Genomic DNA, 19,149 nt, shown 5'->3' with positions numbered 1-19,149 from the left:
CTCCTCCCCTTCCTCAATATCTCTCATTTTCTCTCTCCCCCACCTCCCGCGCTCTCCCTCACACTGTGTGATTGTGTGTGTGTGTGATTGTGTGTGTGTGTGTGTCCAGGCCGAGGCTGTGATCACGTTGAGGCTGGGTTCGGTCAAGGCCAGTCATGAGAACAGGAGTGGACAGGTTCTGTCTCTGGACTGGCTTCCTGTTGCTCCCTACAACCGGATAGCAGCTGGCTTCTATGATGGTACCAGACGCCTCAAACACACACACCAGAACATATCGGGGTTGGTTCGTCCTGTTGGTGACTTCCTGTTCTTGTCGCAGGCATGGTGGGCTTGTGGGACCTGTCCAGCAGGTCGGTGCTGCTGAGAGTGAGATCACCTGACCGCTGCCTCACCCTGCTGCCCTGCCACGCCTTCCTCGCCCACGACAACGCCATCCGTGCCCTCAGCTTTTGCCCCGCCTCCAGGTAACGGGGGGGTCTGTATCCCTCTTTCTCTAGCTCCATGTGATCGCCCTCCTCTATTGTCTCCTCCAGCACACCTCTCCTTTCATCCTCCTCTCCTCTCTCCCCCTCTCCTATCCTCTCCTCTTCTTGATTGTCATTTTTTATTTGGCTTTTCATTCTTGCATGTCTTTTCTGACATCTCTCTCATTCTCTGCCCTCCCTCCGTCCCTCCGTCCCTCCCTCCAGTGGTCTGCTGGTGACAGCGGGAGACGACAGGATGCTGAAAATCTGGGACCTGAGGATGACCTCTGAACCCATCAGCTGTTTGAAGCGCTTTCTGTCCACTGAAGTGTCATGGCCGCTGCTCTGGCCGGGAGTCTTTCTGGCCCAGGAGAATGCCTACGCCACGTTAGTCCTCTCCTCTTCCCCTCCACACTCCTCCTCTCCTCCTCCCCTCCTCTCCTCTTCCCCTCCACACTCCTCCTCCCCTCCTCTCCTCTTCCCCTCCACACTCCTCCTCCCCTCCTCTCCTCTTCCCCTCCACACTCCTCCTCCCCTCCTCTCCTCTTCCCCTCCACACTCCTCCTCCCCTCCTCTCCTCTTCCCCTCCACACTCCTCCTCCCCTCCTCTCCTCTTCCCCTCCACACTCCTCCTCTCCTCCTCCCCTCCTCTCCTCTTCCCCTCCACACTCCTCCTCCCCTCCTCTCCTCTTCCCCTCCACACTCCTCCTCTCCTCCTCCCCTCCTCTCCTCTTCCCCTCCACACTCCTCCTCTCCTCTTCCCCTCCACACTCCTCCTCCCCTCCTCTCCTCTTCCCCTCCACACTCCTCCTCTCCTCCTCCCCTCCTCTCCTCTTCCCCTCCACACTCCTCCTCTCCTCTTCCCCTCCACACTCCTCCTCCCCTCCTCTCCTCTTCCCCTCCACACTCCTCCTCTCCTCCTCCCCTCCTCTCCTCTTCCCCTCCACACTCCTCCTCTCCTCTTCCCCTCCACACTCCTCCTCCCCTCCTCTCCTCTTCCCCTCCACACTCCTCCTCTCCTCTTCCCCTCCACACTCCTCCTCCCTGTTCTCAGTGTGTCTCCTGTTTTCTCAGGTATGGGAATCACGGCCTGAACTACTTTGATGGGAGCTACATGGGCTGGAAGCCCCTGTTCTTGATCCCTCGAATAGGGACCTTGTGGGTGAGTCTGGGGTCTAAACTAGAACATGGGGAGCTTTCATTGTCTACCCGCTAGTCTAGCTTTTGATTGGTCTGTGTCTCTGTCCGTCAGAGCATATCCATGTCTGATTGGCTGAACACCTTGGTGACGGCAGATGCGTGTGGAGAGGTGATCATGTCCGCCATGCCTAGGCTGGACACCACAGTCTACATCAAACGCACTGTCGACAGACGATACGTACGTTGGCCAGCCTCTCTGCTCTCCTCCTCCTCTCTGCTCTCCTCCTCCTCTCTGCTCTCCTCCTCCTCCTCCTCTCTGCTCTCCTCCTCTCTCTGCTCTCCTCCTCCTCCTCCTGTCTGCTCTCCTCCTCCTGTCTGCTCTCCTCCTCTCTGCTCTCCTCCTCCTGCTCTCTCTGCTCTCCTCCTCCTCCTGTCTGCTCTCCTCCTCTCTGCTCTCCTCCTCCTGCTCTCCTCCTCCTCCTCTCTCTGCTCTCCTCCTCCTCCTCCTCCTCTCTGCTCTCCTCCTCTCTCTGCTCTCGTCCTCCTCCTCCTGTCTGCTCTCCTCCTCCTCTCTGCTCTCCTCCTCTCTCTGCTCTCCTCCTCCTCCTCTCTCTGCTCTCCTCCTCCTCCTCCTGTCTGCTCTCCTCCTCCTCTCTGCTCTCCTCCTCCTCTCTGCTCTCCTCCTCTCTGCTCTCCTCCTCCTCCTCCTCCTGTCTGCTCTCCTCCTCTCTGCTCTCCTCATCCTGCTCTCCTCCTCCTCTCTCTGCTCTCCTCCTCCCCTCTCCTCTCCCATGCCATACATTTCTTCTTTTCTCTTTTTTTAACTGATTATGCTTATCTCCCCTCCTTCTCTCCTCTCCCCCCTCTCCTCTCTTCTCTCCTGCCAGCCGGTCTACTTTACAGACATGGTGCTGCTAGACAATCTTCCCTCCAGAGGAGAGGAGGAGCAGGAGAGGAAAGAGAGAGGAGAGGAGGGGAAAGAGAGGGGAGAGGAGGAGGGGAAGGAGGGAGGAGAGGAGAGCAATGGTCTGCTTTATAAACCTGCAACGTTCAGAGAAACCGCCCAGATCTACTACCTCCACTACAGCGACCTGGACATGGTGGGCTGGAGCCAAGTTGTAACATCTATCACTATTGAAGCCATCACCATAACATGCATCAACATAACATGCATCACCGTAACATGCATCACCGTAACATGCATCACTATAACATGCATCACCGTAACATGCATCACCGTAACATGCATCACTATAACATGCATCACCGTAACATGCATCACCGTAACATGCATCACCGTAACATGCATCACCGTAACATGCATCACTATAACATGCATCACCGTAACATGCATCACTATAACATGCGCACTATAACATTTATCACTATAACATGCATCACTATAACATGCATCACCGTAACATGCATCACCGTAACATGCATCACCGTAACATGCATCACTATAACATGCATCACTATAACATGCATCACCGTAACATGCATCACTATAACATGCGCACTATAACATGCATCACTATAACATGCATCACCGTAACATGCATCACCGTAACATGCATCACCATAACATGCATCACTATAACATGCATCACCATCACCGTAACATGCATCACCGTAACATGCATCACTATAACATGCGCACTATAACATGCATCACTATAACATGCATCACCGTAACATGCATCACCGTAACATGCATCACCATAACATGCATCACTATAACATGCATCACCATCACCGTAACATGCATCACCGTAACATGCATCACCGAAAAATGCATCACCGAAACATGCATCACCGTAACATGCATCACCGTAACATGCATCACCGTAACATGCATCACCGTAACATGCATCACTGTAACATACATCACTGTAACATGCATCACTGTAACATGCATCACCATCACTATAACATGCATCACCATAACATGCATCACAGTAACATGCATCACCGAAACATGCATCACCGAAACATGCATCACCGTAACATGCATCACCGTATCATGCATCACCGTAACATGCATCACAGTAACATGCATCACCATAACATTCATCACCGTAACATGCATCACCGTAACATGCATCACCGTAACATGCATCACCGTAACATGCATCACTATAACATGCATCACCGAAACATGCATCACCGTAACATGCATCTCCGTAAGATGCATCACCGTAACATGCATCACCGTAACATGCATCACCGTAACATGCATCACCGTAACATGCATCACTATAACATGCACCACTGCATGTTAGTGCAGTCTGCAGTGGTTTCCAGTCTGCAGTGGTTTCCATTTCCCAGTGTTGGGGCTTGATTCCCCCAAGGGTTCTCCATCTGTTCCCTAGTTTTCCGCTTCACCAACCTTCACACACACACATACCATAATGTCTACAGTCTGCCAATGTGTCTGCATGTGTGTTTGTCCATGTGTGGGTGTGTGTATCTAATTCATCTCCTGTGTTCAGCGGTCGTTACACAACTTCCAGAAGCGTGGCCTGTGGAAGCGCATGCAGGTTACAGAGCTGAAGAGACCCCTGGACCTGGACCTGCTGACCCTAGGAGCTCTGCACACGGTACGCACACACACACACACACACCCTAGGAGCTCTGCACACGGTAAGCACACACACACCCTAGGAGCTCTGCACACGGTACGCACACACACACACACACACCCTAGGAGCTCTGCACACGGTAAGCACACACACACCCTAGGAGCTCTGCACACGGTACGCACACACACACACACACACCCTAGGAGATCTGCACACGGTAAGCGCACACACACACACACACACCCTAGAAGCCCTGCACACGGTACACACACACACACACACACACACACACCCTAGGAGCTCTGCACACGGTACACACACACACACACACGGTACACACACACACGGTACACACACACACGGTACACACACGCAGCTCTTGTCTCTGGGCTTCTTCTCAGGAACTCCCCCAGACCCCTGTAACAACAGATCTGATCATGAGTGTGCTCATATGGAGCTATTGACAGGAACATACACACACACATTAGGGGTGACCGCCCACTCCCCAGGGGCAGAGAGAGTACAGGGGGAGGGGAAGCAGAGAAGGGAGGTGGCAGAGAGAGTACAGGGGGAGGGGAAGCAGAGAAGGGAGGTGGCAGAGAAAGGGTGTCCAAGCCTCCCTGATGGCCATAAAGACAGACAGGAATTAATGAAGTGTAAAATTAGGAAAATGTCACCCAGGGTCTTAATAGGAGGAATGATGGAGGGATGAGAGAGGAGAGGAGGCTGAGAGAAAGATGTCCCTAGAGAGGAGAGAGGGAAGGAGGGAGAAGAGAGAAAGAGAGACATGTCCTTGGATAGGAGAGAGGGGGAGGGAGGAGAAGAGAGACAAGAGGTGTACAGTTAAGAACAGAGAGACAAGAGGTGTACAGTTAAGAAGAGAGCGAGAGAGAGAGAGCAGTGTCATTAAGGAGGGATGGATGAGATGAGAGGAGCTGCATCGTGATAGGCTGGCCAACTGATGAGATGAGAGGAGCTGCATCGTGATAGGCTGGCCAACTGATGAGACTGAACAGTGAGCAGCTGACATGTCTGATGTCATCTTTACATGGATCTCTCACCCAGGGCAGTGTAGAACCCAGATACTATCACCCAGGGCAGTGTAGAACCCATATACTATCACCCAGGGCAGTGTAGAACCTAGATACTATCACCCAGGGCAGTGTAGAACCCAGATACTATCACCCAGGGCAGTGTAGAACCCAGATACTATCACCCAGGGCAGTGTAGAACCCAGATACATCTGGCTGTGAGTGGAGAGATCAGTGATTGTGTCCAGGCAGAAAGAGGGGGAGGAGGTAGGTCATTGATCTGAGTTAAAACTGGCGCTGGTAAACTTAATAGACTTGTCTTTCTAGTTTAGCGTTGAGCACTCACCCTGACCAAGGAGGGGTATTGATGACAAATGACCAACACCACATTAAAGAATGAACCCCCCTTTCCTCCTCCCCTCCTCCTCCTACTACCCCCCCCCCCCCCTCCTTCAGGTCCGTTTCAACCCCAACCTTAGTGCTCAGACCTGGATCCTGTCTGCCGGCCAGGCCGGCCTGGTCCGGGCCCACTGCCTGGGGGCCTTGACCAGCCCCCATGTCAACAAGGTGGTCAAGGAGAGCCAAAACCAGTTCCGCACCATGTTCTCTCCGGACCCCTCGGAGAGCCCTGCCGACACGGTCCGCCACTTCACAGAACCGCTATAGAACCTTCCCAAGATGTTCTGGAACATTCAGAACCGCTCTACAACCTTCCCAAGATGTTCTGGAACATTCAGAACTACTCTAGAATCTTCCTGAGATGTTCTAGAACACACTCTAAAATAAACAAATAACTGGGTCTTTCTGGAACTTCTATCCTCAGAACAACTTTAGAACTCTGGTAGGTGTTCCAGAACTCTTCACCTACAAAGTGACCTCCGTGAGAGATATACAGGGACTGCCTTCCTGTGGACTTTGAGGGTTCAGCTGCAACACAAGATTAAAGAGTTTAGTTACGTTAAATATGAAGGGTCAAATTATTTTTATCTAAATATGTATCACCTTGGTAGTGTTGTTTTTATCATTTGCAATGTCTTTTTTAATCTATAACTTAAAAAAAATGCTGCATTGCTGATATGTTGTAAACAGTTGTCTTTTTTATCTTCTACTCCTATTTAACCATGTAGGAAGTTTGTATCTCAGGTTGTTATGGACACAAAAAGCTTTTTTTTAGAGAATCTGGCTTGTTCACAGAGGTTACAGAAACAGAGCACTTTAGACACATTCTCATCGTCCTGCTGTTTGTTTTCTACTTCATTAATCCCACTGAGCAATTCTGCATCAGAAATAAAATCATATTTGGTAAACCTGCGCCTCGGAGGGTTGTATGAGCGTATCGTTAGTCTTGGGACTTCAGCCTGTGCTGCTGACATATTTCCTGGTTTACAGGAAGTCATTAGCTGAACTTGGTTCTGATTGGAGAACTGCCTGGGAGATGGATTTGGCTGCAGAAGTGGCTAAATGACCAACTGTTTTCTTTCCCTCCTCTGACTCCATATGATCATCAATCTTGTGATTTTCTGTCTTTAACTACAAAGGCAGGAATCCTAGGTTCTAGAATATTTAAAAGAAAATGAACATCCGACCACCTGCGTTGATTTATTTCATAAAATAAATCTTGGCACATGTAATTTGTCTTTATATATTTATAAATGAAATATCAAACTGTAAATACAATATATGACAATTGACTGAATAAACAGAATCATCACAAAACACTTACACACAGGACTTCATAGACGGATTTTATACAATAAAACAAATGTATTTACATCTTTACACAAAAATCATGCCGAGAAAATACAGATATCTGGCATATTTACAATCGTCACATATACACTTGTCACAGACAGGGACGTAACAACATATTGAACACAGTTATTGAACAAATTAAGACATTTTAGATGTGTTTTTATATGTATGTGATTCTTGTAGATGAATTGTATACACTCATACACATACAGCTTGCTTTAGATTCTTAGTTGTGTCTTTGGTTTGTTATTCCTCCCAACAACAGTTTATAGATTCATACAGATAATGTAAATTACTGTATCACAAATTTCTGAATCAGAATTGCTTGCATAATTATAGTTATAGAGGTGGAATTGTAACTTCTACTCATGATAAGTAGGCTATTCACAGTGTCCAAAATATCCCTTTCGACTCTCACAAGTTGTTTACATCCGAGGGAGCACGATGGTTTTCTCACTAAATGTTATCACACTTCTCAATCCTTTTACACATACTTGCAAACTCAAAAATAAAAGTAGATATTCTTTTGATATAAAAATGTTTGAAATATAGCCTGGATTTTCAATTAGTTAACATTAACATCAAGTGATTCGTTCTACATCTCAGACAATCTAACTGGCAGTCTTCACATCACGTAGTATAATGGCATCCATGCAAGGGTTTGGTTCAGGTCATTTTGACAATAAAGACACAATCATTCCTAGAATTTGTACAAAAAAACGTCAATTCCAGTTATTATGGTCACTTTTTTCCCGTTAGTATTCCACACTGGTTCAGAGCTGGTTGCTACTGGATACTTCACAACAGGCAACAATCAACGAACAACAACAAAGGCAAACAGTCTTAAAATGGTCTCAAGAGTCTCTTGCAAAACTGGACTGGATGATACAGTTCACTGTCCTGTTTCGAGCTATGTAAGTGGGCTGCAAAGTGGAAAAGGATAGGAATGGCTGTTCTAGTGGGACAGAGGGATGTTCTAGCGGAACAGAGGGATGTTGTAGAGGGACAGAGGGATGTTCTAGTGGGACAGAGGGATGTTCTAGCGGAACAGAGGGATGTTCTAGAGGGACAGAGGGATGTTCTAGAGGGACAGGGATGTTCTAGCGGGACAGAGGGATGTTCTAGAGGGACAGAGGGATGTTCTAGCGGGACAGAGGGATGTTCTAGAGGGACAGAGGGATGTTCTAGCGGAACAGAGGGATGTTCTAGAGGGACAGAGGGATGTTCTAGTGGGACAGAGGGATGTTCTAGCGGGACAGAGGGATGTTCTAGCGGAACAGAGGGATGTTCTAGAGGGACAGAGGGATGTTCTAGAGGGACAGAGGGATGTTCTAGCGGGACAGAGGGATGTTCTAGAGCAGGGGTCCCCAAACTATGGCCTGCCCATACATTTGGACCGGCCCTCTGAACAATGCCAGACATTAAAAAAAATATTTAAAAAATCTGTTCCCACTGATTAATATGCATAAGTAAGTAAATGTGTTGATTTCAATAGCAATGAATATGAAAAAAGGTCATTACGATAGTAATAATGCTCTTTTAATAGGCTATATTTCCCTTGATATGTACGGCTGTACGGTGCATAACAAAAATATAATCTAATCTAGCATAATAAATGCATTAAAAAACATAATAAAATAATACAATCTCCACAATAATACTGGTAGTCACTCCAGCCCATGTAATTTTCTGTTACAGACCGACCCGGCCTCACATTAAAGAAAGGAAAAATTATCCGTCCCTCGCAGAAAAACGTTTGGGGACCCCTGTTCTAGAGGGACAGAGGGATGTTCTAGAGGGGCAGATGGATGTTCTAGAAGGACAGAGGGTTCGGGTGAGGACCAATATCGAGGATCAAAAACAAGGCTCATTGACCGGCCAGCGCAGTGAATCACTCTGTGTGATGGCTACTGATCTTTCCTCAGAATTAGACAAGTGTTTCTCCAGGAGCTTTCCCTCACCCCGACACAATCCCTCTCTCTGTCGTTCTCTATCTCCGTTTCCCTCTTTCACCCAGACACAATCCCTCTCTCTGTCGTTCTCTATCTCCGTTTCCCTCTTTCACCCAGACACAATCCATTCCCTCTCCGCGTCTTTCTCTTCCTGTCTTTCACCCAGACACAATCCATTCCCTCTCCGCGTCTTTCTCTTCCTGTCTTTCACCCAGACACAATCCATTCCCTCTCCGCGTCTTTCTCTTCCTGTCTTTCACCCAGACACAATCCATTCCCTCTCCGCGTCTTTCTCTTCCTGTCTTTCACCCAGACACATTCCATTCCCTCTCCGCGTCTTTCTCTTCCTTTCTTTCACCCAGACACAATCCATTCCCTCTCCGCGTCTTTCTCTTCCTGTCTTTCACCCAGACACATTCCATTCCCTCTCTATCTCTCTTTCTCTACAGCTCTCTCCATCAAGCCCTTAACAATATAACTCATTTGGCTCTGTGCTGAAGTCAACATTAAATGCCTGCATTAGTCGGAATCAAAAGAGAAAACAAATTGCCTTCGGGAATCTTACGTCGATATCTGTGTGAATGTTTGAGGGAGTCAGCAGGTGAAGACTGCTGTCTCTCCTGGTGAAAACGCCAAACCCAGAAACGGTTTAAAATTGTACAACGTCCATGACGTTACAACAACTGGGCAGTCAGAGTAATTAGAAACACCACCAGAAACACCAGAAACATTCCCAAATCTGACCAGCTAGCTTTCAAATGAGACAGAATCGATAAGCAATTTGTTGTGAAATGTAACATTTTCTTGGGACATAGTGGTACATTGCGTAGTTGTGTGAAAGGCGTGTAGCAGAGTTTGAGGAAATCTTTGGTATGATGATGCAGACACTGTGGTGGGTTTGGTTGGGTCCCAGTAAATCGGATGAGTCAGTGAGTCTCGTGTAGGTTGAGGACATGCATGTACCGCACACCGACTGAACTGTGCTGTGTAGTCTGTGTTGACTGAGCGATGGCGTGTGTGTGTGCTGTTTGGTGGTGTGTGCTAGTCTAGCGGGTCCTGGCAGTGGGGGCAGTAGGCCATGTCTTCAGAGTAGTGCTCCACCTGGATGGTGGTGTTGGTGAAGCCAAACTTGGTCTGCAGGATCTCCGTGGCTTCCTTCAGAACGTTCTGGCCGTCAGCATTCTCCTCTGAGGAACAAAGAACAAAGCCATGACGACCAGGAGGAAAACCATGACGACCAGGAGGACGGCTGGGCAGCAGCTTGTTATGGAGGAAGTTGATTCTTGTTCAGTGGTTACAGAGGTTTCGTGTGTGTTGTTTTTGTTTTGTTTTGTTGTTTTGTGTACTTTTTTGAGGAATTTCTGCTTTTATTGTGACAGGAGGCAACAGGAAATGCAAGGGAGAGAGAGAAGGGAGGCAAGCGGTGATTGTCCCGGGATGGATTCAAAGCTGGAACCCTGTGGTAAGGCTTTAGCCTTTGTGGTACCTAGCTGGTGAGCCACCAGGATGCCCTCAACTCTCTGACTTCTACGTGTGTTCTGTTGTGTATGTGTGTGTGTGTGTGTTCTCACCTACGGCCAGGTGTACAGACACAAGTGTCTGTCCCAGGGTCAGGGCCCACAGGTGCAGGCAGTGCAGCGCCTTCACTGCCTGCAGGGACAGCAGCACCTCCTTCACAGAGTTAAACTCTATCCCCTTAGGAGCTCCTGATGCACAAGCAGGAACACACACGCAGGAACACACACACACACAGGAACACACACGCAGGAACACACACACACACAGGAACACACACAGGAACACACACACACCACATGTACAGAATCAGAACGTACACTAATAATGTCAGGATTCCAATTTTTTGAAGCCTTACGCTAGCCTAGTTTCCATCATAATAAGACATATTCTATATATAATCCCTGGTGTAATCCTAATCCTGGCCTGGTTACCTTCCATCAGGATGCGGAACACGTCCCTGAGGATGGTGAGAGTGGTGCAGAGGACGAACACAGAGAACAGGAAGGTGCAGATGGGGTCGGCAACCTTGTACTCCGGCTGCAACACCAGGGAGGGTTACACACACACCACGCACACACACCAGGGAGGGTTACACACACACACCACACACACACACACACCACACACACACCAGGGAGGGTTACACACACACCACACACACATACACACACACACACCACACACACACCAGGGAGGGTTACACACACACACACCACGCACACACACCAGGGAGGGTTACACACACACACACCACACACATACCAGCAAGGGTTAAGAGAAGCAAAGGGAACTAACCTTCCAACACGAGACCTGCCCATATCACACCCACATGTTCCCATATAACAGCTTTAGTGCAACAACAATGAACTCTCTGTTACTCCTGTTTAAGTCTGATTCATCATGTTGGCGTGTGACTGACCCGGAAGTAGATGATGGTGGCGGCAATCATGACCCCCACACTCTGCAGCAGGTCTCCCACCACGTGGATGAAGGCCGCGCGCACGCTGGTGTTGCCATGGCCACCCAGAAGGCTGTGGGTGTGGCCGTGGGCCACGGGGCTCCGCCCCCCCTCGTCTATCTGCTGGTAACCCTCCCCATGGGTGTGCAGGCTGGTGGAGTGGTGCAGGATGTACGCCATGCTGGACACAGGAGGGGGGGGAAGTACTGCCTCACTGCCTTCCTTCCCCTTCCCTCCTCCTCCCTCCCCCCCCTCCCCCCCCTTCCCTGCCCCCCCTCCCTCCGTCCAACCCCTCCCTCCCTCCTCCTCCAACCCCTCCCTCCCTCCCCCTCCCCCCCCTCCCTCCTCCTCCAACCCCTCCCTCCCTCCCCCTCCCTCCCCCCCCTCCCTCCTCCTCCAACCCCTCCCTCCCTCCTCCTCCAACCCCTCCCTCCCTCCCCCTCCCTCCCCCCCCTCCCTCCTCCTCCAACCCCTCCCTCCCTCCTCCTCCAACCCCTCCCTACCCCTCCCCCCCTCCCTCCCTCCCTCCCCCCCCTCCCTCCCCCCCTCCCTCCCTCCCTCCTCCTCCAACTCCTCCCTCCCCCCCTCCCTCCCTCCCTCCCTCCTCCTCCAACCCCTCCCCCTCCCTCCCCCCCTCCCTTCCTCCCCCCCCCCTCCCTCCCCCCCTTCCTTCCCTCCCTCCCCCCCCTCCCTCCCCTCCACTCACACGATGTTGACGATGACAGCACAGCCGGAGGTGATGAGCATCACGTGACCATCTATCTCGTAGTCGTCCCTGACGATCCTCTCAACAGCCAGGTAGACCAGCACCCCGGTCACCATCCAGATAGACAGCACCGACACCAGTGCCCCCAGGATCTCTACGGGGGCAGGGCAGGGGGGGGGGGGCAGATGCAGCAAGTTACAGCAGAACTGTTCTGTGCACAGACAGACCATGTTCATCTAAACCACAATGGTTCTCCATCCTGCCCTGCATGTTCTAGATGTTTCATCAACGACCCGTTCATCTAAATCAGGTGTGTTGGAGGAGGGAAAGGACCCCACCAGGGGTTCCTGGGGACCAGGGTTGAGAACCACTGGTATAACAGAACAAAACATGATGAACAGGACACAACAGAACAGACCTGTGTGACCTGTTCTCCCTGGCTGTCCTGGAAGACAGGGGACAGGGTCCTACCTGAGCGATGCCAGCCCAGGGTCATGGTCTTGGTGGGGGGCCTGGAGGAGACCCAGAGGGAGAAGAGGCTGACCAGCATGCTGCCCAGGTCTGTCAGCAGGTGGGCTGCGTCCGTCATGATGGCCAGGCTGTGGGCCAGGTAGCCCCCTGAGGGGGGGAGACAGAGATAGCTCAGAGAGACCTGGGGGGGAGGGGGAGGGAGGGGAGACAGAGATAGCTCAGAGAGACCTGGGGGGGAGGGGGAGGGAGGGGAGACCGACAGGTGAGGGGTAGGGGCAGGAGGGGGAGGAAGGGGGGATCTACGAAAAGGAGGGACTCGAGTCTAGGACTCGTCCTTTAGGAAGTAAAGGTGGAAGTAAGAGGAGAAGGACGTCAGAGTTAAGTTCAAGACAACTTCATCTTTTTTATCTGCTGTCTGACTAGAATTTATGACTTGCAGAGACATGACAAGGAGCCTATCATTATTATACTGAATATAAGGAAGGTTCTGTCATGCTCTGATCACTTTTACGTCCTCTAAGGTGCGTGTGTGTGTCCTGATGTAGACAGCAGCCCGTGCTGCTGACAGAGCCCTCTGCTCTCAACTTGAAGAAGTTCATCTTAATGGTTAAGACTGCAGATCCACCTGTGACCTGTCACACCTGTGCTCACCTATGACCTCTCCTATCATGAAGAAGAGGCAGATGACAGAGGCGATGTACAGCTTCCTCTTGGCCAGCGCCTTGTCCCGGCTCTCCTCACACACCGCCTTGTTGCCGTGACAATGAGCGCTCACTGGACGCTTGAGCTCGATGGCCCCTCCCACATCCCCGTTCCCCAACGGCATGCTGGGATACTCCTCCTTAGGGTCTGAGAACGCGCTGGAGGAGAGGGGAGAGCGGGGAGAGGGGAGAGAGGGGAGAGCGGGGAGAGAGGGGAGAGGGGAGAGCGGGGAGAGGGGAGAGCGGGGAGAGGGGAGAGGGGAGAGAGGGGAGAGAGGGGAGAGCGGGGAGAGAGGGGAGAGATGAGAGGGGAGAGAGGGGAGTGGGGAGAGAGGGGAGAGAGGGGAGAGCGGGGAGTGGAGAGGATTTGTTCTGTCATATTGACTTGGTGTTTCAAGGTCAATAATGACATTTAACATTTACATGACTTAAATGACAATTTATTTAGCTTAGAAGCAGTAAGCCTTGTGGGACATAAAGCAAGACTTGCATCTCCTGAGAACCAGCATGTATCCTCTCCCATGAGACACACTAACACATACTATTAGAATCCAATCACTGAAGCAATTGCTGACTTGGTCCATCACACTCTGCTCTCTGTCTGTCTCTCTGTCTGTCTCTCTGTCTGTCTCTCTCTCTGTCTCTCTCTCTTTCTGTGTTCATTGAGGAGGATCTGTGTGATGTGACTAATGATCTGTGAGAAGGTAATTTGGGCTCTGGGAGATAAGCGAGTGGTCTCCAGTCCTGGGTCTGTCTGGAGTCCCGAGGGCCTGCCTGGCTGAAAGGATGCGTCAGAGCGGAAAACAGCTTCTGTTTAATCACACCTCCGGGAGAGCAGACACACACACCGCCTGGACGCAACCTGCCTGGACGTCCACCATGTAAGCTCACACAAACACACACACACCGCCTGGACGCAACCTGCCTGGACGTCCACCATGTAAGCTCACACAAACACACACACATCAACATACGACAACATACACACACAGACACAAACACACTGACACACACATAAACTTGTACTGTACATACACACAAACAGATACACACACATAGACATGCATACACACACAAGCATGTACACACATACACATGCACACACACACACGCAGCCTTAAAAAGCCCTCACACCCCACACACACGTCCAGACATGCAACAGAACTAGAGGACCTGACTCCGTTCACCTCGCTGTCCACTGCAGTTCACTTCAACTAGGTCTTGACTCACAAAATGAATATCTTTAACCATCTGAGATACCATATTAAAAAAACAAATTATATGATTATAAAAGTGAAATCAAAAGTCTATAATGCACAACTGTAAAACTGTGTTCATCAATGGATCCTGTTTTTGTCAAGGCGAGTGGTTTTGAGATTTGCAGAAAACTGAACAGCAAAAAGATTCGAGTTGGGTTTCTTTATATCGTTCATTCTTTTGTTTTTGTGAAACCAGACTTTACATCCTCCTGCGGATCCCTGGATGACCTGAGGCCAGATTCATCACAGCATGAAACTATGATATTAAAGTTTTCTCCCATCAAAGAATTGCACAACCGTTTATGGCTGGGGCATGCAATCTGCTCCGAACAAACAACATTTTTGCTACTGACCTTATAAAAATTCCGCCGGAAAAACATTTGGACGATCATGAACTCACTATGTTTTATACAGAATCATCTGTATTTCGACAATTGGACAATTTTGTGTTCAATGATTATTCAGCATTGTCCCTTAGAACCAATGCGGTGTGTTCACCATTAAAATTCACATGACCAAGACCAAGCTAGATGATGGAACGAGTTCTTGTTCAAAAGACCCCCGTCAGTCCCGCGCAGATAAGAGACTAGGTTAACGGTGATAGGGTGGGAACCGGAGCGTAATTCGATGGAGGGAAGGATCTTGACAGCGATCTGAAATGTGATGTGCTGGTGTAATTGCATGCGTGGCTCTTATGTCGAGGGCCGTCTCGCGGCCTTTGCAGATAAAAGTGCTATAACACCCCCTTTCAACGGTGATTAATCGAAATCGTTTCCTGTTTCCTATGGGTTTAATAGGATTTTTCTTTTCTGTTGTAGCCTACTTTGTATAGGCATTTGCACTAGTCTGTATGTCGCTTTGGATAAAAGCTTCTGAATGAATAAAACGTAACGTCGTGTTTAAACCTCAGCCAACAACTCGCAAAAGCGCTCGCCTTGCAAAACTGTAACATTTGCTGCATTGAGCATCTTTTAGAGACGCGTCACCCACTCTCTTTAGGGAATAAATGGTGCGTGACGCACCCTTATCCAAATAGTCTAACCTGCCATATGCTCCCTTTCACACGCAAACCAACAAACACCACGTAGCCTAGCTAACCCGATGAACTCCCTCCTGATCTAAGCTACCGTTTTGGACAAAGTGGGTTCTAATGTCTTCGGTCATCAACTTCCCCATTATCCGGTTCATGTGTTAGCATCGCACCGGCCTTGGCTACCGTTAGTCTAGTAGCCTAACCTCGGTTTATCGACCCATACCAGGACTGACCCTGCCACTCTTGAATACATTCAGCGATCTTACTGAAACCACACCAGGCGCACCGTCTGCTCAGGGTTTGTCACTTTATCTCAATCTGAATTAGTTTGGAAATGTCTAAATCAGTTAACATTAAAATGCAATAAAAAAAATCTAAATAGCCGTAACACGTTTAGCCTATCATTTAGCCTTACGATTCTTTCATTGTTCACATTATTCTTATATAGGCTAAATCATTATTATTTATATAGGCTTTTTATATGCTTTTTTTTAACTTACATTCCTTTCAACTGCAATGCATTATTCGCGAACCACCACTTTTGTGTCTAGAGCATGTGCGGGATAAGTTAATGTGTTTGTTTAATCAGGTATCCAAACAGGAACTTTCTCGCCCTATTAATGAAATTGGTCGACATGCCTATTAATCTAACTTTAATCTAACTTTAGATCATATAATGAATAGGCCTATGTGTTTGGCAAACCTACATTTGATTCATTTAGCAGACGCTTTTATCCAAAGCAACAAACAGTAGAAAATCATAAGTGGATTTTATTTTTATTTTTTATCCTATTCCGGTGGTCAGCGCCAACCAGATGCAAAATATCCAGATCTCCACCAGACACGGCGAACAAGAATAGGCCTTCAGCCGATAGACTACAGAGCAACAATAACATCTCAACTGCAATAATACATAGTACAGTGCAGCAAGAATAGTATTCTATGGTGAATTGTGGTATTCTAAGTTTAATTTATTTGGTATGATTCTTTACTGTCCTTATTGAGGATGATGTATTGGGCCGTGATAGGCTGATTTACAGTCTGTCGAAACAACTAAACTAACATTTCTTACAAATTATAGAAAATAATGCAATTTATTAGCCTATTGACATTTCCTATTTTAATATGTTCTTTAGAACAAAATAAACTTGAAAATACTAATTAGGCAATAGCCTTCTTTGAATGATATCGCTTTTTAAAAACGAAGATATGTCACTGGGTTCTTTTTTATTTTAAACATAGACAATATAATATTTGAGATATAGATATTTTGAATAGGACTAATTTGGAATTATTGATTGTTGCATTAAAGTTGTTGATTTGTCTTTTTAGCTCAATGAAGGTAAAAATAAATGTTGCGTTAATACACAGTTTTGTGTTATAGATTTCCTGAAACCCTGTTGCAAGACGGATGAAGCGTGTGTCGCATCCTTATGTCTTCGGCTATATGTGGTTAAGAGACATGATGATTTTAAGCAGCGGGCAGTGAACCCACCACAGGCCATTCGTCAACCACTGTCCAAAACGAACCGAGGCGTGGAAATGAATTTGTTCATTCACATAAAACACTTCGCATGTCGCCATTTACTCAATGGCAGAGTGCGGATTGCAAGAGAGCTTCTGCGTGAACAGCACTGTTGCTATTGTTGGGTGCACTTGATGGGCATTGTCCCCCAAAATTCATATGCATATCATTTTATAAGCTACATTTTAATATCGAATTATTCATAAATTGCAAGATAGCCTACTATTGGTCACTGGAAAATACTGATAAAACTTAGTTTGCTAAATTTGTAACAAGTTAGCTTCTGTGGCCAAATTATCCCACATTACTATTGCCTGTTATAGAATGGTAAATGCCAAAATAATATGAAAGGCAAAAATCTGAAAAAGATGACCGCGCAAAAGGCTAAATTAACTTCACAATAAAAACAATAAGGCTATAGGCTATGGCGTGATTGCAGAGAAACAAGGATTATATATTTTTTAAATCAAATAAATATACGCATACCTTTTCATTTTTAGGGAATACATTTTTGCGTTCTTCTCGTGTATAAGCTGCGATTTCTCCGAATTCACTGTGGTACCATCCATGTTTCTGAGTGGCGCTTATAGCCTGTTATCTCTATAGAGCCAAAAGCAATATCAAAAAGCAGCGAAGAGTTTGTGAAGGCAATAAATCCGATTTATATATTTCAAAACACAGTTGCCTAAGCCATTCCGATAGTATTCACCAAAATAATAAATTCCATCATCTCTAATAGCCGGTTTCGGTCAGGCGCGCGGAGAGATGTGGTTGCGACAATTGCCCGCCGTCACTGGCGAAATTGGCTTCTGGTCCGCGTGCTTTGCTTTGGTGCAGGTGTTAGTCACAATGCATGGAGACAGTTCAGCCCTTTAACGGAATCGACAGCTTGCATGGGCTGGAGAGAAGTAGAGAGTTGGGATATTTCTACAAGGAATTCCTTGGCATATTGAGACGAAGAAAAAGGCACATTTATACATTTCAATTTTCAATTAAATTTCAATTTCAATTAAATGTATTTGATCATGAGGGACAAATCTGGTATTTTTTAAATTTAGTTGCATTCTCATCCCAAAGACCTCCAATCCGAAAACTGCAATGCAACATCATTAAACATAATGATACCAGACCTCTTCTTTAATATCTCAAATTTAATTCTGTATTGTAACTTAATGTTTTTATCTACACACTAATATGAGTGTGAAAGAAAAACAATCAATCGATGAAATATTGGCCGTTGAAAAAAAAGATTCTTCCACCTAGTCTATTTTGTTAACATTAATGATTGGCCAAACTGCATGCCTTTGATTTCTATGACATGAACGGAAGTTATGAAATCAAAATCACGAGGATTTGCTTGCTTAAAACCCTATAGCCTTATAAAAACGTTAGATTATTGGAGTAGAAAGTATGGTATCCATCAGGTAGGTAGACTAAATGGCCTGTAGCAGGCCAGCTTACTGTAATGGACCCTGGTTTACTATAAACAGTTATTCATTAAGCAGACACCTATATCAAAAGCGACGTATAGCATGATTTGCGACGTATTTACATAAAGGGCCTATACCATGCATAGTAGCCCAGAAGGGCCCAGTTCTACACTGCTCGTGCTGTATTATTTTAAGACAAGGCGCCAGGGTTCGAATTACAGGGGGGCTTGGGGGGGTTTGACCCCCCTAATTAAGACTTGGACCCCCCCAAAAGAAGTAAAAACAACAGGTTGGGGGGGTCGATACATTTATATATCGTTCTTACCTGTAATCGTAAATATTACTTTACGCCCTGGAGAAGAAGTTGACCCCCCCCCGATTATCATTGTATAATTCGCACTCTGCAGGGCGCCAATAAATTATGTTGTTGTTCATATTGTTGCGCTGTTATGCAATATTGTAACATGATCAAATCAATCACATCCAAGTAGGCCTAGCCTCCAACGTCGTACAACAACATCTCAATACAACAGACACACAAAAAAGGTCAATTTCGCTGTAATGCAGGCTACATCTGCGTCATGTGCATTTAGGGATTTAATCCAAGGAGTTGAAGAGTTGCATCTT

At 47.6% G+C, this 19,149-nt stretch overlaps 2 protein-coding genes across 3 annotated transcripts in view; one reads left to right on the top strand and one right to left on the bottom strand.

The window, feature by feature from the left end:
* Positions 1-6,926, top strand: part of gtf3c2 (general transcription factor IIIC, polypeptide 2, beta) — a 15,270-nt gene extending 8,344 nt beyond the window's left edge. For both annotated transcript variants that reach the window (XM_062468184.1, XM_062468183.1), the window contains exons 12-19: positions 110-239; positions 320-464; positions 690-851; positions 1,539-1,626; positions 1,717-1,842; positions 2,492-2,704; positions 4,097-4,204; positions 5,674-6,926. In XM_062468184.1, the coding sequence (XP_062324168.1) occupies positions 110-239; positions 320-464; positions 690-851; positions 1,539-1,626; positions 1,717-1,842; positions 2,492-2,704; positions 4,097-4,204; positions 5,674-5,883 (1,182 nt within the window). In that variant the 3' untranslated portion in view covers positions 5,884-6,926. The remainder of the gene's footprint in view (positions 1-109; positions 240-319; positions 465-689; positions 852-1,538; positions 1,627-1,716; positions 1,843-2,491; positions 2,705-4,096; positions 4,205-5,673) is intronic.
* Positions 6,927-9,330: 2,404 nt separating this feature from the next.
* Positions 9,331-17,750, bottom strand: slc30a2 (solute carrier family 30 member 2). The gene is made up of 8 exons (XM_062467717.1): positions 17,579-17,750; positions 13,226-13,434; positions 12,575-12,721; positions 12,104-12,257; positions 11,359-11,578; positions 10,871-10,976; positions 10,493-10,627; positions 9,331-10,108 (listed from the first exon to the last, which is right to left on the bottom strand). Exons 1-8 carry the CDS (start codon positions 17,659-17,661, stop codon positions 9,963-9,965), a joined length of 1,200 nt encoding a protein of 399 aa, XP_062323701.1. The 5' UTR covers positions 17,662-17,750; the 3' UTR covers positions 9,331-9,962.
* Positions 17,751-19,149: the final 1,399 nt, after the last annotated feature.

This window comes from Osmerus eperlanus, chromosome 8 (genome assembly GCF_963692335.1).
Source record: "Osmerus eperlanus chromosome 8, fOsmEpe2.1, whole genome shotgun sequence".
Classification (NCBI taxonomy): Eukaryota; Metazoa; Chordata; class Actinopteri; order Osmeriformes; family Osmeridae; genus Osmerus; species Osmerus eperlanus.
This window is presented reverse-complemented; position numbering and strand designations above follow the sequence as displayed.

Bases quoted from the DNA above. Each gene is read 5' to 3' on its own strand.
- slc30a2 (XM_062467717.1), bottom strand. From the start codon at position 17,661: ATGGATGGTACCACAGTGAATTCGGAGAAATCGCAGCTTATACACGAG. The intron at 13,435-17,578 runs GTATGCGTATAT...CCTCTCCTCCAG, and splicing joins TATTCCCTAAAAATGAAAAG to CGCGTTCTCAGACCCTAAGG. The intron at 11,579-12,103 runs GTGAGTGGAGGG...TCCTGTGTCCAG, and splicing joins GCTGTCATCGTCAACATCGT to CATGGCGTACATCCTGCACC.